This window comes from Hypanus sabinus, chromosome 1 (assembly GCF_030144855.1).
Source record: "Hypanus sabinus isolate sHypSab1 chromosome 1, sHypSab1.hap1, whole genome shotgun sequence".
Taxonomy (NCBI): Eukaryota; Metazoa; Chordata; class Chondrichthyes; order Myliobatiformes; family Dasyatidae; genus Hypanus; species Hypanus sabinus.
In genome coordinates this window covers 145,274,247-145,295,800 of record NC_082706.1, presented here as the reverse complement: position 1 = coordinate 145,295,800, position 21,554 = coordinate 145,274,247, and the positions used below count along the sequence as shown (strand labels likewise).

The 21,554-nt window shown below is 42.1% G+C and overlaps 1 protein-coding gene across 8 annotated transcripts in view; it reads right to left on the bottom strand.

Moving 5' to 3' along the window:
• The window catches only part of LOC132398656 (nucleolar transcription factor 1-like), an 81,464-nt gene that overhangs the window by 52,451 nt on the left and 7,459 nt on the right, over positions 1-21,554 (bottom strand). For all 8 annotated transcript variants that reach the window (XM_059978412.1, XM_059978385.1, XM_059978395.1 and 5 more), the window contains exons 3-7: positions 14,847-15,022; positions 12,349-12,432; positions 11,063-11,218; positions 10,064-10,128; positions 468-588 (exon numbers count right to left, since the gene is read on the bottom strand). In XM_059978412.1, coding sequence (XP_059834395.1) covers positions 468-588; positions 10,064-10,128; positions 11,063-11,218; positions 12,349-12,432; positions 14,847-15,022 — 602 coding nt within the window. The remainder of the gene's footprint in view (positions 1-467; positions 589-10,063; positions 10,129-11,062; positions 11,219-12,348; positions 12,433-14,846; positions 15,023-21,554) is intronic.

The following is a 21,554-nucleotide window of genomic DNA, read 5'->3' as shown; positions in this document are numbered from 1 at the left end:
AAGAAACATCACTAATTCAGAGCATTGCCTCAGCAGGAAGAGGGTTACAGTGAGAACAATGGAGGGGAAAAAAGGAAAGATAAAGAGAGAGATCAAAAAGTGGCTTAGGCAGGGTGAAGTTTGCCAGGAATGGGAGGTGAAGGAAACAGGAAAGAATAAGCAAGGTGAGGGGCGTGGGCGTGGATGGGAATGAATGCAAAAGAGTTGGTTGAGATAACCAATTTCTCTGACCCTGGTTGGAATCACTGAGGTTATGACTTCATGTCATGCAAGACAGGCTTGCATTAAAAGTGCCAGACTATAAAGCAGTTAAATGGGTTAACACTGCCTACACACACCACTCCAATCAAATTCGACAGTGTTTCCACCGAGGGCCCAAAATACCACTAAAGGGAAACATGTAAATGTGACCAGTTTCCAAGGACATTTCTGTTTAGCCACAATCCCAACCCATTCACCATCTTTACCTCAGGATGGACTTTAAGGAAAGCTTTCTTCTCATGATTATACCACAGTTGCTGGGGTGTTTTTGGCTTTTCTGGAATATCTGACTTTTTGCGTTCAGCAAGAAGATCGGGGTGTTCATCTCTGGAAATAAAGATGAGTTCATTAAATTCAGAGCCAGCACCAAAACAAAGCATGGGACAGTACAGGAACAGGCTCTTTGGCCCACAATACTTAAACTAATCCCCTCTGACTTTACAATGTCCATATTCGTCCACTCTATTTCAGAGCCTCTTAAATGACTCTATCATATCTATCTCTAATACCATCCTGGCAGTGCATTTCAGGCACCTGCCACTCTGTGTAAAAAAAACATAACCCCCAGATCTCCTTTGAACTTGTATCTGCTCACCTTAAATGCATACCTTTCAGCATTAGGCATTTCAACACTAGTAAAATTATACTATCTATGCCCCTCCTAATCTTATAAACCCCTATCACATCTCCCCTCAGCCTCTGCCACTCCAGAGAAAGCAACCCAAGTTTGTCCAACCTCTCCTTGTAGTACATGCTCGCTAATCCAACCAACTTCCTAGTAAACCTCTTCAAGACTCTCTACAAAGCTCCATATCTTTGCTATAATGGGGTCACCAGAAATGACTGCAATACTCCAGTTGGGGCAGAGCTAGAGTTATACAAGGCTGCAACAAAGCATCCTAACTCAAAGTCAGTAGCTGAACTAATAAAGGCAAGCATACCATATGCTTCCTCTACCACCGTTATCAATCTGTGTATCCACTTCCAAGGAGGGATGGACTTGGACCCCAAGATGCCTCTGTACATCAACACTGTTAAAGACCTTGCTGTGAACAGTGTCATGACCCTTTACAATTGATTTCCCAAAGTGCAATATCTTACATCAGGCTGGTTGGGAGACTTTTTTTTAAAAGTATTCCTCCAAAAGGGTTTGGGGATCAAGCTCTAGAGAGAAAGCTGAAATCAGACAGGGCGTTGAGGAACAAGAAAAAACTCATATGGGGGGGGGGGGGAGGAGGTTAATAGGGGCTAAAAAATATTTTTGCAGAGTAGGATTAAAGAGAATACTAAGGCTTTTTATACATTAAAACGAGAGAGTTAGGACCAATGAACTACAAAGGAGGGAGTATACACTTGGAAGTTAAAGAAGTAAGTGAGGTACTAAATTTTTTTGCACTGTTATTTATTAAAGAGAAGGAAGTGGGGCATAGTGAGATCAGGGACTGGTATGATATTTTCTGACATGTTTGTTATCAAAGAGGAGCTGTTGGGTCTCTTGAAGAACATTAGGGTAAACACGTCCATAAGATCTGATGAGGTAGAACACTGGTTATTGAGAAAGACAAGAGAGGAAATTGCTGGTGCCTTGGCAGAGATCTTTGAACCTTCTTCTGCCCCAGGAGAGAACCTAGAGGACTGGATAGGAGAGAATTTTGTGATCCAATGCAAGAGGAAAGAACAGAGTAAATGGCAGGGCCCTTTGGAGCAGTTCTCATCATCCCACTATAGTAAGGATGTGGAGGCTTTGGAAAGGATCCAGAGGAGGTTTACCAAAATATTGACTGGATTACAGAGTATTGGCTATAAGAAGCAGGACAAACTTGGTCTGTTTTCTCTGGAGTGTCAGAGGCTGAGAGGCAACCTGACTGAAGTCTATAAAATTATGAAAATCATAGATAGGTCGAGTCCTTTTACCAACATGAAAAAGTCAAATTCTTGACTAGAGGGTATAGGTATAAGATGAGAGAGAGAAAGTATAGAAGAAATTTGCAATGCAGTTTTTCCATACAGGGAGAGTGGTAAGTGCCTAAGATGTTCTGCCAAGAGATAATGATGGAAGTAGTTGAAATAGCAACAATTAAGAGGCATTTAGACAAGCTTATGAACAGGCAGGGAATGGAGGGGCATAAGCCATGTATAGGCAGATGGGATTTATTTAAACTACCATGCATGACACACCTATTGTGGGCTGAAGGTCCTGCTCCTGTACTATACTGACTAAAGTTAAAAGGTCTCTCGTGCACACACACACACACGGGACATAAGAACATAAAATCTAAGAGTCACCTGGCCTGTCAAGTCTACTCTGCCATTTAATAAGATCATGGCTGATCTGGCCATAGACTCAGCTCCATCGATCTGCCTTGTTCCCATACTGCTTAATTCTCTTGCTATCTATCTATGCAAAGATCTATCCATCTTAAATATATTTAATAAGGTAGCACTTACTGCTTCCCTAAGCAGAGAATTTCACTGATACACTACTCTCTGGGAATAGCATTGTAAGATCCTCTCTCATTCTTCTGAATTTCAATGAGTACAGTTCCAGGAGACTCAATCACTCCTCATAGGCTAACCTTTTCATCTTCAGAAACAAACTGGTGAATCTCCTCTGCACTGTCTCCAGGGCCAGTATGTCTTTTCTCATGTAAGGAGACCAGAGCAGTACCCAGAAATCCAGGTTTGGCCCTATCAGTAACTTGTACACTTGCAGCATAACCCATTCCACCAACCTTTTCCTAATTCATGCACAATAACTCCCAAGTTTCTTTGTACAGCAGCATGCTGCAATCTTTCACCATTTAACTAATCTTCTATTTGTCCCTCCATAACAGATACCTTCACATCTACCATTGTACTCCATCTGCCAAACCACTGCTCACTCACTGAAGCTATCTACATCTTTTTGCAGACTTTCCACATCTTCTGTACAATTTGCTTTTCCACTCACTTTAGTGTCATCAGCAAATGTAGATATGCTTCACTTGGTCCTCTCTTCCAAAATGTTAATACATATGATGAACAGTTGTGGGTGCATCACTGACCCTGTGGCACTCCACTCACCACCGAATGCCAACCAGAGAAACGTCTATTTATCTCAACTCTCTGATTTCTATTGGTTAACCAATCCTCTATCCATGCTAAGTTTATCAAATTGGTCTTGCCCTTTCTGAATTCATTTGTGCCTGTCTGATGGAACCACTTCTGTCAAAGTCTGCAGATGATATGAACATAGGTGGAGGGGCGGGTAGTTCTGAGGAAGTACAGAGGCTACAGAAGGACTTAGACAGATTAGGAGAATGGGCAAATAAATGGCAGATGCAATACAGTGTTGGGAAATGTATGGTCATACACTTAGGTAGAAGAAATGAAAGGGTTAACTATTTTCTAAATGGAGAGAAAATACAAAAATCTGAGGTAGAAAGGGACCTGGAAGTCCTTGTGCATGATTTTCTACTGGTTAATTTGCAGGTTGAGTCTGTGGTGAGGAAGGCAAATGCACTGTTAGCATTCATTTCAAAAGGACTAGAATATAAAAGGAAGGATGTAATGTTGAAACTTTATAAAGCACTGGTGAGGCCTCACTTGGAGTATTGTGAGCAGTTTTGGGCTCCTTATCAGAGAGGATGTGCTGAAACGGGAGGTTCAAAGGACGTTGACGAAAATGATTCCAGGATTGCCATATGAAGAGCATCTGACGGCTCTGGGCCTGTATTGACTAGAATTCAGAAAAATGAGGGGTGATCTCATTGAAACCTATCGAATGGTGAAAGGCCTTGATAGAGTGGATGTGGAGAGGTTGTTCGAATGGTGAGGGAGTGTAAGACCAGAGGACACAACCTCAGAATAGAGGGGCATCCTTTTAGAACAGAGATGAGGAGGAATTTCTTTAGCCAGACAGTGGTGAATCTGCGGAATTCTTTGCCTAAGCAGCTATGGAGGCCAAGTCTTTATGAATATTTAAGGCAGAGGTTGATAGATTCTTGATCGGTCATGGCATGAAGGGATACAGGAAGAAGGCAGGAGGTTGGGTCCAAGAGAAAAATTGAATCAGCCATGATGAAATGGCAGAGCAGACTCGATGGGCCAATTGCTCTAATTCTGCTTCTATATAGTCTTATCTTTCGCTATTTCTTCCTTAAAGATAGCTTCAAGCATTTTCCCAACTTCAGGTATTAGGCTAACTGATCTTTGACTACATTCATCTTCCATTCAAGCCAGGACCTGCCCAAAGTCCTATAAGATGTGTCCTCCACAAAACAATCATTCAAAGCTTTGGAAGTTTCTACATTATCAAATATTAATTCCCCCATCTTACCTTTCAAGGTACCCATGTCCACTTCAGCTATTTAAAGTCTTCCCAATTTTCCAGCTTGCCACTACTCTTGGTAACTTTGTATCCATGAGCTGTTAGTTTGATGCCTTTATTTCCTTAGATTCCCAAGCTGGGTCTCCCCACCTTTGACAACAGCTGTTTCATTCTCACATACATCAGTTATTTCTTGATTTATTGTCTGTTATTATTTGGTGGTCTAAAATCAAATCCCAAAAATTATTTTTTCCCTTTACTATTCCTTAATCTCTGCCAAGATGGATTAAACATTCCGCTTAGATCATCTCTCATTATCCCCCTGACCTCAGCCTTAATGAAAAGCACTACCCCATTTCCCTTCCTTCCTGCATATCCTTCTATATTTAGTCCCCAATCATCTCTAACCTGCAATCATGTTTCTGTAATGATCACTAAGTCATACCCCTTTATACTGATTTGTGTCAAAAGTTCACTGACCTTGTTTCAAATACTAAGGGCATTCAGATAAAATGCTCTTATACCCAAGAGTCATTTTGGAATCTAGTAAACTTTATATCTTTTAGCATTTGACTTTTCTGAACTCCAATCTTACTTTTTTCTAACTTTTGCTCTGGTCTCTGCATTATTTCTCTCTGTCTCTCTGTATGGATTCCCATTCATCACCCCCTAGGACATTGATCCTGGTCCTGGCCAGGTGTAGACCATCCAGCATGAACTGGTTCAACCTCTCCCAGAACCGGTTCCAATGCCCCAGGGATCTGAAATCTTTCCTCTTGCACCACGGCTCAAGCCACAAATTCATACCGACTATTCTCCTATTCCTACACGGACTAGCACGTGGCACAGGTAGCAATCATGAGATCACTACCTCTGAGGGCCTACTTTTTAATTTACAGCATCTCCTAGCCCCCTAAGTTGTTTGTAGGACCTCCTCTTGCTTCTTTTCCTATATTGTTGATACCTACATGCACAACAATTGCTGTTCACCTTTTCCTTTCAGAATGTCCTGCAGGCACTCTGAGACAGCTCTGACCTTTGCAACTGGTTGCAGCCAACAAAACTCCTGTCTATTCACCTCACCATGGAATTCCTTACCACAACAGCCTTGCCACTCTCTTTCCTGCCCTCCTGTGCAATAGAGTCACGATCCTGGTTATGTTGTCTTTCCCCGGTAAGTCATCTTCCCCCAATGGTATCCAAAGCTTTGGAGGGAGATGGCCGCAGGGGTTTCCTGCACTACCTTCCTACTGCTGCTCTGATTGTTGGTCACCCACTCCCCATCTTTCCTGAGAGCTTTCAGTTGCAATGGGACCAACTCACTAAACATGTTATCCACAACATTCAAATTTAACCCCTATGCACAGTTCCAGGACTGTCACACAGTCTGTCAGGAGCTGTAGCTTGACACTTCCTGCACATGTAGTCATTGGGGACTCCTGAGTTTCCACATTCAAGAGGAGTCCAATGACGGTCTGAGTTCACCTGCTATTTCTAAAAAAGCTTTGAAGGAAAAGAAAGAGCCTTTTCTTCACCTTATCTTAGTGTTGTTCACACATTCACTGAAGCCTGGTACTCATAAAGATCACACTTGAACAACCAGCAGTGCTTTGACAACACTGGACAGCAGCTCTTTGCAAAATGACCACTCCACTACTACTATTTCTTGTAATGTTTAATGTAGTGGTTGGCAAAATACATTAGGTGCATTACCGCCACCTACTGAGTTGGAGTGTGGAGCAGACAGGAAGTATAGCCACTAAATCCCTCCCCTCAAAAAACTCAAATAATATCACAAAGCTTAATACTTTTCAGAATGTCAAGTATGCATTTATATACATTATGATGGCAGTGATATCTGAACAAACTTTCTATGTTAAATTGTGTCTGTCCCAAAGATCTCAATTTAGCAATTAGATGTTTCTTTTGCACCTCATAGGAATTGCATTCAAACAATATATGCTACACCATTTCTTGACAAGTACACTCCCTACAGATGCCAGTATCATGCAGTTTAATTCTGAACAGGGAATTATTCAACCTCATATGCCCAAAAAGTGTAAATATATCTTCTATCCTTTTATACTCTTCTACCAGTTGAGTTCCCACTATCCTCTGAAATATATAAATGCCGTCCTTTCTTTTCCTTATCCAAACTTTGTTGCCACAGTGATGGAATCGACTTTTCAAATTATGGCTTTCACCTTCCCCTTAAGCAAAGGCACCACTACATTTACTACCTTATCTTTAAGTGATTGCTTGGCATGTCTGCCACCTTCAACTCCCTAACATGGGCAGGAACCCACATGAAATGTATACACTGGATTAAAACCTGCAGCTTCAACACATGTTAATCTCAAAAAGATTGCTTGGCCTACAATTATAAGTATCTGTTTTAATAAATGTCAAGACTGAGAACGAATAACAGCAAAAGAAGTACATAATCAGGCCATAGTTCATTCAACCCATTCCAAGGCTAAAATGATAGCAACCATCTCAATAGGTACAGTTAATGTCAGAGATATGTCTGATAATCTTTTTTCAATAGTCAACTGAAACTTTGAAACATAAACAGAAATACCTGTGTGATCTGTCACTGGATCTTTTGAACCATCTGTGTGCATATATGTAAGAATCCATAATATCCGCCTTGCATATATTGTTGAACTTCCTGAGCCACCAATAAACAATCACTCCTCATCTTGAACTTTTCCCTGAAAGCCCAAATCAACTACAAAGGAGAAAAACTATGGAGGAGTGACAGAAAGAGGTACACTGGGACCAAAATCCACAGAAAACAACACAAAATTGTGTGCCCATTCATTTCCCATCCACCCAAAATTGAAGACCTTATGAAGACAGTGCTCCCAACACTCTACTGATGTTGGCAATATATCTATGTTAAACCAATAAACCATTGCTAACTGTAACCTGCGTAGATGTAAAGGTACTTCAACCTTTTCTACCAGTAATGGCGAAATTGGAGATGATTTAATTGCACCACAACATAATCTCAAAGCTTGAGCTTGAACTTTATCTAGGGGCTTCAAGGCTGCCAGTAAGGCTGACCCATAAGCAACACATCCATTATCAAAGACAGATCTGATAAAAACAGTATACATTTGTTTAATTGATCTACCACTTTGCCTCCCAATCAAACCCAACTAAGCACCTGAGCTTATTATGGTTTTTTTTCACACTTCTCTAGAATTTTATTCACATGCATCTTCTATCTTAACCATGTGTCCATCTACATCTTAAAACTTAACCACTGACTTTCCCCACCTCTATAACTTATATTCCTGCCTCACTTCCACACTGCACCATCATCAGCACTTAATGATTTGAAAATGTCTGAGCCAAAATTAAAAAAAAAATCACCAACCATTCTCTATCTCATACTCCTTAGAAGAACAGGGATTCCATACTTGGGCTCCATGGACCTCTCACTTAATGGTATTGGTTCGTGGCATAAAAAAGATTAGGAGCCCCTGCTTTAGAGAATGATGTTCCCACTCTAACTTGTATCTTTTACTGTATTAAAAAAAATTGAATCCAATTGAACATACTACCACTTTTTCCCCATCTTTTCCAGTTTAAGCAGCAATCCTTGTGTGCATAACGCATCATAAGCTTTCTTTACATTAAATATAGGAAAACTTTTACCACTGATTCTTTGTTAACTTGACGCTGAGTCCATGGTCGTTCTTCCTTTACGAAATTGATTAGTATACAGCTAACTTTCCACAAAATAAGAAAGACTTGTGATAACCATTCATTCAATTTTCTCACATACATGTGAAGTTAGTGAAATAGGTCTATAACTGGAAGGATCTGATTGATCCTTATCAGGTTTCAATATAGTGATAACAATTGCTAATTTCCAGGAAGCAGGAAGTCAACCTTCAACCCATAATCTATTAAAGAATTTCAAAACCAACATAAATTCTGAATCCAATAATTGTGTAAACATATTATAACAAATACCATCTTTCCTAGGTGATGTCTGACCAGGTCCATTAATAGCCCTTTAAGTTCAGACAAAGTAAATTCAACATCCAAGCAAGAACTGGAACATGGTTTTTTTTTGGGAAGCTGAGGATCACAAGCCAAAACTTGTTCTCTATTAGACCTCCCTTCTTTACTTAAATTGGCTGAAGCATGACAAATTTAAGTAATTTGCTAATTCTGCTTTATCAGAGTCAGTAACTACAACCTTCTCCCCACCATACAAAACAGGAAAATGCATCAAGTTTTCTAACCATATCCTGAACTTCCCCTACCTGGATATCTTTCCCAATGCTATCACAGTATGTTCTCCAATACATTTTCTTTGCTTTTCTCACTACTTTTCTAACTATAGCTTGAGCTTATGAAATATGAATAGGAGTAACATTGCCTAACTTTACTACAAGCTTTACTCTGTTCCTTCGCAGCTCTTCTACATTCATCCATCCACTAAGGAACAATTTTCCTTGTATTCTCAACAACCTGGGAATTGATTCCTTTGCTTTTGAGGCACTTCAGAGATTATTCCCCAAGACTACGACTAGTGTTGCTCAATATAATTTCTTGGTGTTAAAAAAGGATCTAGTGCTTTCCCAGCATATGTGATAAAGAAACAGGGATGAAGATGGCAAAGTTCGTTATCAATACTTGTTCCTGACAGGAAGCCCGAAAAGAGCTTATTCTCAGTATTACTTTCCTTCCTCCAACAGCTTTTAACCCAAAAGCCTTTTCACATTTCTTACCATCTTTACAAAACACTAAAAGTGCCTCATCGCAAAGGTTTTGCACCTACAGTATCTCCTAATGCTATTTTTCAAATCCCTAGTTAATCTAATTGGATTGATACCAGAAAGAGGTCCACATTCAAAACTCAGTAATATCTTAAACTCTTCACTCGTTTTATTTAAACCATGTTTACTGCCTTCATCACTGGACGACAAGCCACTACAATCCTCAATCGGCCGTTTTTGTTTCCATTTCCCAGAAACCTGCCATTCACCCTCCTCCATAAAACTCCTAACACCAAATACCACCCCCTGTACGCTGCCTCCATCTTCTCTGTCGCTTCCTGCATGAGAAAACTCCCAACAACAGACTCAGTGAATTGCCATTCTATTTGTCCCCCTAACCTTTTTTTACTGGCTGCTGTTAATTAACCAATCAACTAATGACTAACGAATAATTTGCAAATGTCCTCTTTTAGGCTCTTGTGAAACTCATCAGCAAGTTCCAAGACCTCCCTCTTTCAAACTCTCACACCTCTCATTCCAAATCCCGGCTCCTATTAAATGAAACAGGCCACTGAACCTCACTGCATGATGGGTCTCACACACACACTGACTCTCACTAGGGGATGGGTCCCATATGCTCATTTCCCCTTGACAACATGCTGATTGCTTGCATCATTCAGTCTAGGACCAAGGTCACTGTAGATTAGAACAGTAGGCTAATAGGCAGAGGATGTTGATAACCCTATAAAGGTACCTGAATTTGGCCATTGCCTGCCCAAAATGCCCCTTCTCCTGCTGGAAATCCTGAATGTACTTGAGCTGTGAAAAGGCACAAGAAGAGAAGTGGTGTTAGAAATCACAGGGAAAGGAACAAATTATAGATGATGGAATCTAAAGAAAAACAGAAACACTGGAAGATGTGAGTGTTGGGGGAGGGAGCGGGAGAATGAGAATGGAGGATTTTGGGGGTTACTGGAGTAAGATGTAAGACTCAAGACCATATGGAGATTACTTATTGCAGGTCAGATGGTAAAGTGCAGGTGAAATTGACCAAAAGTGAGGCAGATTTAAGGAACAAGGTGACAGAAGGACATTAGCAGAACAATGGGAAACAGGGAGCAGTGTACCTGAAATTTGGTAATGCAGTGTTTATTCCAAAGGGTTGCAAATTGGCAAATAGAAGGTAAGATGTAATTCCTGGTAGTTTATGTTGAGTCTCAACAGACACGTCAGAATGGGAGGGGTGATCTGAATTGAGGTGGAGGCCATAGGAATCTCAGGATCACCTCAGCAGGTTGAGTCCTGAAGTTCTACAAAGCAATCACACAGTCTTCAATCAGTTCTCCAATGTAGAAGTTGGGAGTACTGAATAGAGATCATACCATTGGGGCACAGGATATGGGAAGGGTGAAGGGAATAGATAAGTATATCACTTCCTCTATATTCAGGTTGGGTGCCTGGGATGGGAAGTGGTGGATGGGGGTGGAAGTGGGGATTGGAAAGTCACAAAGGCACAGGCTGTGTGGAGAGAGCGAGGCAGTGGGATAGCATGGGATTGATAGGGGACTATGGAGAGAGAGTGGGACAGTGGGATTAATGTGGGACTGATCCAGGACAGTGAGGAGAGCAGAAGGCAGTGGGATTAGTGTGGGACTGATACAGGATGGTGGGGAAACCATGGGGTAATGAGATTAGTAAGGGATTCAAAATGCCATGGCTCTCTAATACCAGAGCACACAGTGACTTCTCACACCTTTTTCTTCTCTGGCAACTCCTTGTATTTCTTGGAGAGGATCTTTGTCAAGTCCAGGTTACTCATTTCTGGGTGAATCTTGGCATATTTGGCTCTTTTCTCCATGAAGAATCGGAAGTATGGAGTCAGTGGCTTCTTGGGAAAATCAGGATGAGTCTGAAATAAAGATTGACATTTTAATACAGTGATGTGTTCACTGTGGACTCGTGGTCCCTTGCAATGGCTGGAAGTTCAGACAAACTTATGAGGATTTTGCCAGGATCAGTGTCTGAGTTATAGAGAGAGGTTGGCCAGGCTCCATCTTCACTCCTTGCAATGTAAAAGAATGAGGGGCAACCTATAGGAATGTTTAAAATGATAGGATACATAGATAAAGTGGATTGTAACAGTCTTTTTCTGAGGGTAGAGTAGTCCAAAACTAGGGGCACAGATTTAGGGTGGTGGGGGGGATAGATTTAAAAGGGAAGTCATTGAGATAGGTATTATCTATTATCAATGATAGGTATTGAGATTTAATATGCACTTGGATAATTATATGAAGGGATGGGGCTTAGAAGGATATTGTCTAATTGCAGGATATTAGGACTAGCTGAGTACCGTGATCAGCATGGACAGGTCGGGCTGATCTGTGCTGTATTCCTCTACTACTCAACACCCCCATCCTTACCCTTACTCTTCACAACATACACAAGTGGAGTAGACCATCCAGCCCTTTATGCCTTCTCCACCATTCAGAGAGATCATGGCTGATTTTTGCTCAGAGCCGCTCTCCTGCAGTAGCTACACATACCTTGATTCCCTTAATATTCAACAAAACATTAAAAATATTTGTCTTGAACATTCTCAATAATTGTGTTTCTTGCTGGGCTCTTGCCTAGAGAATTCCAAATAATCACCAACCCGCCATCAATGACGTCCAAATCCTGAACGGTGAGTGATCCCTGACAGCCCAATCATGTGAAACAACATACTTGCATTAACCCTACTACACTCCTTCTTCGAGATCACCTCATCTTCTAAACTGTGAGGACAGATCAGATCAGGCAAGGACACTGCTTATTTACCCAAGTAAAAGTGATTTTTTTTGTGTTTACCACATTGTGACTGCTTCACCATCACTTTTCCTGGCACAGGATTTTTACTTCAACCATGCTCTAGTTCTCAAACTACGAAGATGGTGTAGATTATTAATTATAAATTCTACCATAACACCAAGGCAAAAGCTTCATAATTCATGTACCTGTCAGTGTCAGACTCTGTGCCAACACTCCTGTGTTCACACGTACCTTCAGCTTCTTGCCCTTATATGGATTTTTCACCAGCTCCTCTGCATCATCCAGCAGTTCGCTCAGCGTGCGATATTTTCTGATCTGGAGAAATAGAGTCAGAGTTGTGCTACAGGATGAATGAAAACCTTCCTGTCACTCTCAGAATGCAACACCTCACATTTACAGCTGGGGTTATTCCTTGGCACATAGGTAAAGGGGTGACATAATTGGGGAAAACAGATTTGGGGGAGGGCTGGCAAAGTCAAAGTCAAGTTTATTGTCATCTGCACAAGTGCATGCATGCATAGGTGCAATAAAAACTGAAGCAAAGTGTTCATTATGGACCTTCCCTGCTTCCAGGCTCATGTTTCCTCTTTATCCATGATCGGTCCTGCTCTCACTTTAGTCATCATTCTGTTCTTCACTTATGTGTATAACACCTTGGGGTTTTCCTTAATTCTACTATTCATTGCCTTCTCGTGTTCCTTTCTCGCTCTCCTTATTCCTTTCATAAGTTCTTTTCTGGATATCTTATAACTCTCAAAAGCCATCTGATCCTTGCTTAAATATGCTTCTTTCTTCTTCTTGACTAGATGTTCCACATTTCTTGTCAACCTATCATTAGGGTAGTGTACACCCTACCATCATTTCCCTGCCTCAGTGGGACAAACCTACCTAGAACCCCATGCAAATGCTCCCTAAATAATTCCCACATTTCTGTTATGTATTTGCTTGAGTACATCTATTCTCAATTTACACTTCTAAGTTCCTGCCTAATAGCATCATCATTATATTAATTCTACTAAGTGGTCCTACTCTCTCCCTAGATACTCTCTTATTTTTAAAGGTTCATATAAAATAGTTTGGGATTTTCCTTAATCCTGCACACGTTATGCATATCTTTTTCTTTTTTGATTAAATTTACAACATGTCTCACCAGCCAAGGTTCCTGAACTTTGCCAGCTTCATCTTTCGTCGTTATTGGAACATGCTGGCACTGAATTTTGATCAGCTGGTTTTTAAAAGACTTCCACGTCGTATGTGGACTTGCCCATTAACAGCTGCTCCCAATTTACCCTCCCTTGCTCCTGCCCAATAATGATGCAATTTGTCTTCCCCAATTTAGCACTCCCTTTCCCTTCTCCCCTGCACCCCAAGGTCCAGGTTAAGCCTTATTCATAACTATTTTAAAATTTACTGTTCACAGTTCCCAAAATGCTCTCCCACTGAAACCACAACCATCTCATTTCCAATCATCACCAATCTCATTTCCAGTACAAGGTCCAGTATTCCCCCTTTCTTTAGCTGAACTCTTGGATACACCTAACAAATACTGTCTTATCTCAGCCTCTTGAACCATGAGGCTCTTAGTCAGTATTGGGGAAGTTAAAGTCACTTACTTAAATATCTCTGTTGCTTTTACATCTTTTCATAATCTCTAAATAGCCATTCCTTTACTTCCTGCTGCCCATTTGGCAGCCTATAGTATAACCCCATCACAGTGATTGCACCTTTCTTATTTTTAAGCTCTACCTTCATGCTTCAGAGGATAAACCCTGCAGGATATCCTCTCTGAGTGCAGTTGTGACATGTTCCCTGATTAGTAATGCAACGCCACCTCTTTCACATCCCTCTCTATCTCATCTGAAACATCAGAACCCAGAAATGTTGAGCTACCAGTCCCCCTTCTCTCTCAAGTAAGTCTCTGTTATGGCTGCGACATCATAGTTCCATGCTCTGTTCACCTGGCTAGTACCACTTGTACTGAAATAAACACACTGCAGCCTATCAACTTCTTTGTGTTCATTTCCCTGGCCCTGTTTGTCTTACTTTGCCTAACCCCTACCTTCTCCTCTATCCTGTCACCTGCTAAACTATTGCTTTAGCTCCCTCCCCACTGCCAGACAGCCTCTTGATAGCACTAACAAACCTCACTGCGTCACTGTTTTCACAATGCTCTCCCACTGAAACCCTAAACAGCTGGCCATATGAATTTCCCCAGTTACACACACAAAATGCTGGTGGAACACAGCAGGCCAGGCGGCATCTATAGGAAGAAGTACAGTCGATGTTTCAAGCCAAGACCCTTCGTCTGGACTAATTGAAAGAAATAGTAAGAGATTTGAAAGTGGTTATGGGGGGTGGGGGGGAGATCCGAAATGATAGGAGAAAACAGGAGGGGGAGGGGTGAAGCTAAGAGCTGGAAAGGTGATTGGCAAAAGGGATATACAGCTAGAGAACGGAGAGGATCATGGGAGGGGAGACCCAAGGATAAAGAAAGGGGGAGGGGAGCACCATCTCCCCCTTCTCCTCCCAGTTTCAAATCTCTTACTATCTCTTCTTTCAGTTAATCCTGATGAAGGGTCTTGGCCCGAAACGTCGACTGTACTTCTTCCTATAGATGCTGCCTGGCCTGCTGCGCTCCATCAGCATTTTGTGTGTGTTGCTTGAATTTCCAGCATCTGCAGATTTCCTTGTGTTTGAGTTTCCCAGTTATACATTTTATGCAGACTAACCTCACAGGCCAGTTTCAGCCATTTCAAACGGCACATTTCTGCTGTGAAGGGTCCAAATGCGACTTTCTCCCAGTTGAAGTGAGACTCAGTTGTCTTGTACTTCATGCAGTCTCCCTCGGGAATGAGGCCTTTTATTCGATCCAACAACCACAGCAGGTCATCTTTACTCCATAAATCTGAAACGATTACAGAGCCAATGAGCAGCACACTCCATCAGATGCACACACTCACTGTGAACACCTCTGTTCAGTCCACAAGTGTAGCCCCAAGTGTAGCCCGACACTTGAGTTCTCAATCCCAGTGCTACTCTGACCCCAACTGTAAATAAAAAAAATTAAAAACTGCAGGTACTGCAAATATGAAATAAAAATAGAAAATACTAGTAAAACTCAGGTCAGGCAGCATCTGTGGAGAGAGAAACAGTTAATGTTTCAGGACAAAGATTCTTCTTCAGAACAGAAAGAGCGAGGCCAGCACTCAAAATGCTGTTGGAATTCAGTAGGTCAGACAGCATCTATGGAGGGATTATTAGGAGTTGAAATCCTGCATCTGATGTAGATACAGGATCTCAACCTGAAACTGATAATTTCCCTCCACAGATGCTGCCTGATTCACTGAGTTCTTCCTGCACTTTGTCTATTGCTCCAGATTCCAACATTTGCAGTCTCCAAGAGAGAAAGAGACACAGTGAGTACGTTGTTCTAAGAAGCAGAAAGGAGAATTTGAATTGACTTTATTTCTTACATGCTTCACATACACAAGGAATAAAATTTTTTATGTTATGTCTCCGTCGAAATGTGCAATTTATAGACAGTAAATATAGCACAAAAAATACAATTGCATCCATGCGAATTATCAGTCTGACGGCCTGGTGGAAAAAGCTGTCCCAGAGCCTGTTGTTCTTGGCTTTCCCAGATGGTAGCAGATGGAATAGTTTGTGGTTAGGGCGACTCAGATCCCCAATGATCCCTTGGGCCCTTTTCGTAGGCACCTTTCTCTGTAAATGTCCTGAACAATGGGAAGTTCACATCTGACAGATGTGCTGGACTGTCTGCTTCGCTCTCTGCAGAGTCCCGTGATTGAGGGAAGTACAGTTCCCATACCAGGCAGCGATGCAGCCAGTCAGAGTGCTCTCAATTGTGCCCCTGTAGAAAGTCCTGAGGATATGGGGACTCATACCAAACTTCTTCAACTGTCTGAGGTGTGTTACGAATGTGAAGCAACTCTGAAGGGCCGAAGGGTATAAAGTCACCCCCCTCCTTTTTGAGAATCGCAAGATCGCTATTATTTCGGGTCTGAAACCCAGGAAATGAGAGAGAGACATCCAGAATACACAAGGTTTGGAATGTGTCCTGACATCAGCGGAACGGAACCACTGATAAAATGCCATTGTCTCTTGGAGACGGAATTGTGTATTGAGTACTGTACTATTCATTGAAACCCCTCAGGGGACAACCAGAGTGGTCTGGTTGAGGGATTGCATCATCTCAACCTGAATGACATCTAAGACTCCGTGAGTAAGGATAAAAGACGGGTCTGGGGAACACCCCTTTAGACGCACCAGGAGAAACGCTAGAAATCCCGTGACAGCGTTTATAGCGAAAGCTGGTGGGGGCTCGTGTGCATCCTCCCTTGTCTGGGTGGCAGGCTCACCACGGAAGAACGGTTTAGCTAAAGGAGAGGCCACAACTGAACGGCCATGACAACAAGACACCTGACGGATCGAAATCATAAAGGTTGGAAAAACCCATAGCGGTAAATGTTCCCATGATCTCTCTCTCTCTCTCTCCAACAAAGTGCAACACAGCAAAAAGCAAAAGATAGCAGCTTGTGGAACTGTAGTGAACTTTATATTTCCATCGGACAATACATTATTCCCTAGACAACGATAGAGCTTATTTCTTATTGATTATTATTATACCTGCACTTTTAGATTTAGTATTGATGATGTATATTATCTGTATATTTGTATTGATATTATTTTTGTGTATTTTTTACTAATAAATACTGTTAAAAATAGTATCATCAGACTTCAACGCACATCTCTATCTTTGCTGGTAAGTGACCCAGTTACGGGGTTTGTAACAATGTGGGGCCTCGTCTCGAGATTTGATACCAAATTGGAGGGCCAGTGAACCGGGCTTTTAAGTCCAAACTTGGATCTGGTTGCGCGGGTAACCAGACAGGAAACCAGCAAAGATGGACGTAGACGAATTTATAGAAAACCCGACCCTGGAGGCGCTAGAGGCTGCCACAAAGTTGGACTTGATAAATATTGCGAAAAGACTAAACCTCGCAGGGGTGAGGTTGTCAATGAAAAAGCAGGAGGTGCAGAGGACCATAACTCAGTATTATATTATGAAGAATGTGTTTTTGGCTGAGGTATTGGAAAATATCCCTGAAAAGGTACCAGCTAGTGGGACGGCTCAGTTAGAGTTGGAAAAATTAAGGTTGGAGCATGAAATTAAGTTAAAACAGCTGGAAGCAGCCAAAAAGGAAAAAGAAAGAGCTGAAAACCAAAGGGAGCATGAGCTCCAGCTAAAGGAGTTAGAGGTGAAAAGGGAGCAGGAAAGAGCTGAGAAGCAGGGGGAGCATGAAATTAAGTTAAAACAGCTGGAAGCAGCTGAAAAGGAGAAGGAAAGAGTTGAAAAGGAAAGGGAGTATGAGGAGAAGGAGAAACAGAGGCAACATGAGTTGGACATGGAGAAGTTCAGGCAAGAGCGAAGAGCTCAAGGGCCAGACCAAGAGGAGAGATTTAATGTTTGTAGGGAGTTTAGGTTAGTACCTCCCTTTGAGGAGATGGATGTTGATAGTTATTTCTTGCATTTTGAAAAGGTGGCAGTGAGTCAGAAGTGGCCCAGAGATCAGTGGGTAGTGTTATTACAAAGTGTGTTAAAAGGGAAGGCACAATGGGCATATGCAGCATTGTCTATGGAGGTGGAGTCTGAGAATTATGAGAAAGTAAAAGAGGCCATTCTTCAGGCCTATGAATTGGTACCTGAGGCCTATAGACAAAAGTTCAGAAATTTAAAGAAAGTGTGGAATCAGACGTATGCAGAATTTGCCTATGAGAAGGGTAAATGCTCTTGGATCGTTGGTGTGCAGCCGAAATGGTGGAAGAAGATTTTCAGCGTCTCAGGGAGTTAATTCTGATTGAGGAATTTAAAGGTTGTGTTTCGAATGATATCCGGATGTACTTGAATGAGAAGCCGAATAAGTCCATTTCCGAATTTGCTAGGTTCACAGATGAATATGCCCTAACCCACAGGACAAAGTTTTCCTCGAATAAGAGTTACCAGAAAGACCGTGGGAACGGTAGAGAAAGCCCACCGGCTGAGACAGAGATCCAGCCGGGAGCTAGTGGTAAAAATAAGGAGGAGGAAAGGCAAGACGGCAGGAGGGGTCCTGGCTTGACCTGTTTTAATTGTGGAAAGGTGAGTCATATTGCGTCTAAGTGTCTTGCTCCGAGGAAGGAGACAGGAAAAGGGAAAGCAGCAGTCCCTACAGGATGTATTGTGTTGGTCAGTAAATTGACGAGGAAGCCCCAGGTAGACAGAATACGAGAGGGGCGTGAGAAATTTATTTCAGAAGGAACCGTGTCTGTGAAAGAGGGAGAAACCCCAGTTCCAGTGCGGATCTGGAGGGACACTGGAGCTGAGCAGTCATTGATTCGCAGTAAGGTACTAGATTTTGGTCCCAAGACTGGAGACGTAGCTTTGAGAGGTATAGGAAAAGGGACAGAAGCGGTGCCTTTGCATAGGATCATTATAAATTGTGAGCCGGTATTTGGACCAGTTGAAATAGGGGTGCGATCAGAATTTCCGAGAACTGACGTAGACATCCTTCTGGGTAACGATTTAGCTGCTGGTGAAGTTTGGTCGGCCATGGAGCTGACGAGCCAGCCTGTAAGTGTTGAGGACCCGCCCTAGGTTCCAAGATCTATCCCGCATGCGCGACCACTCGCAGCATGTCGAGAAAGGCAGCTGAGAAAGAGGCCAGTATCGATTTGGCTGAGACGTTTTTACCGACCCTGTACCAAGCGGGGTTAGAGGGTGGAAAAACGGAGAATAGGGAGGTGAAAGAGAGTAAGGGAGAGGAGGTAGACCTGCCCTTAGCCAGGAGGAAATTTATAGAGGCACGGAGTAAAAATGAGAAACAGATAAGACTGTTAGAAGGTCCAGGGTTGGACATGGCTAATCTGTCTGGCTTGACAGAACTGTTTGAAGAAGTTGAAAATTTTAAAGGTGTTCCCGATAATGAAATGAGGGCAGTCCTAGATGAAAAGGATGCCATTACCTTGAAGGAGTCTGCTGGGTTGGCAGATGAGGTTGTTTCAGCCCGCAGGGTTGAGTTTACTCCGGAAGGGAGTTGCCCAGAGAGTGACTGGGAGGATCAGGGGAACTTAGAATTTGAAAAGGGTACGGGTATTGAAAGCCTGGAAGAGGCAGATGTCCCGTTTGAGTGTGTTCAAGATGTGGTTGCACATGATACTGAACCTAGTAATGGAACTCAGAAAAAGTCTGAGGTATTTGATTCAGTTGAAAAGGAATGCAGTCCTTGTGGGTCAGATGGACTTGGTTCAGTGAAGAAAGGGTTAACCGTGGTACTAGTGGGAAGTGAGAATTCCCAGTTGTTTGTGTTCGAAGGTGTGTTAAAAGTTAGTGAGGAGGTAAAAGGTGGTGAGGTGAATATTATTATTGAAGGGAAAGGGAAAAGTGTAGTTCCTAAATTGAATGAAGAAAATTTAAAGTCTGGATTGGTGTCAGAAGCAGTAACCAGGCTGAAGGGACAATGGCTTGTTAACACAGTGCCTGCGAATCAATTACAGGTTGATTTGGAATGTAAAGGTGCCCCATGCACTATTGTTATTCAAGAGTATGCTGTGAAGAGGCAGAATTTGAAATGCTGTTTGGACAAAGAGGGATCCGTTGCAGATTTTAAACTGAAAGCCAATAGAATGAAGGGTCCTGAAGATAAAACTAACGACTTGCTTAAAAATAAAGAATTGTGTGGAAATTCAGCTAATGGACTACGTTTGGAAAACATTGTTGATAAAATAACTCCTATGAAAGGAGCATGCAAAAACCTATTCCACACTGGTATACAAGCTAACCACGTGGGAGTTAACTGGAAAAGGGGCGAGGGCTGACAGGATGCCACTTTAAATAATAGGATCCGGTTTTAAGGGATTTCGATGAAGCATGTAACTAATAAAGACAACCCCATGGAAGATTGACTGTTAAGATTGTAAGCAAAATAAAGACTAGTATTTGCATGAACTTTTGTAATATACACGTAAGCTAAGATTGCAACTCTTTAGTTTTGTTTGCTGAAGAAAATGAATAAAAATAGGTGGTTATTAAATTGGAGTCTGATGCTACAAGTATTTATTGAGGTACAAGATATTAAGATATTAAAGGAAGTGACAATGTAAACGCTAACTGTTTAGATGCTGAATTGAATGTGTAACTGTATTACTCTGCAGTGAAAAAAAACTCTTTTGTATTGTGTTAGATTCTGAAATCCTGGAAGACTCTGTATTAATTAATTTTTACCTGTGGCAAAAATCCTAGAAGGAAGGGGGTGTTGCGAATGTGAAGCAACTCTGAGGGGCCGAAGGGTACAATGTCGCTCCCTCCTTTTTGAGAATCGCAAGATCGCTATTATTTTGGGTCTGAAATCCAGGAAATGAGAGAGAGAGAGAGAGAGAGAGAGACACACACCCGGAATACACAAGGTTTGGAATAGACAATAGACAATAGACAATAGGTGCAGAAGTAGACCATTCGGCCCCTTGAGTCTGCACCGCCATTCTGAGATCATGGCTGATCATTCACTATCAATACCCAGTCCCTGCCTTGTCCCCATATCCCTTGATTCCCCTATCCATCAGATATCTATCCAGCTCCTTCTTGAAAGCATCCAGAGAATTGGCCACCACCGTCTTCCGAGGCAGTGCATTCCACACCTCCACAACTCTCTGGGAGAAGAGGCTCTTCCTCAACTCTGTTTTAAATAACTGACCTCTTATTCTCAATCCATGCCCTCTGGTACTGGACTCTCCCAACATCTGGAACATATTTCCTGCCTCAATCCTATCAAATCCTTTAATTATCTTAAACGTTTCAATCAGATCCCCTCTCAATCTCCTCAATTCCAGCGTGTACAAGCCCAATCTCTCCAATCTCTCTGCGTAAGACAGCCCTGCCATCCCAGGAATCAACCTAGTGAATCTACGCTGCACTTCCTCAATTGCCAGAATGTCCTTCCTTAAACCTGGAGACCAAAACTGTACACAACATTCCAGGTGTGGTCTCACCAGGGCCCTGTACAAATGCAAAAGAACATCCTTGCTCTTGTATTCAATTCCCCTTGTAACAAAGGCCAACATTCCATTTGCCCTCTTCACTGCCTGTTGCACTTGCTCATTCACCTTCATTGACTGGTGAACTAGGACTCCTAGGTCTCTTTGCATTTCTCCCTTACCTAACTCGACACCGTTCAGACAATACTCTGCCCTCTTGTTCCAGCTTCCAAAGTGGATAACTTCACATTTATTCACATTGAATGACAATGAATGTGTCCTGACATCAGCGGAACAGAACCACTGATAAAATGCCATTGTCTCTTGGAGACAGAATTGTGTATTGAGTACTGTACTATTCATTGAAACCCCTCAGGGGACAACCAGAGTGGTCTGGTTGAGGG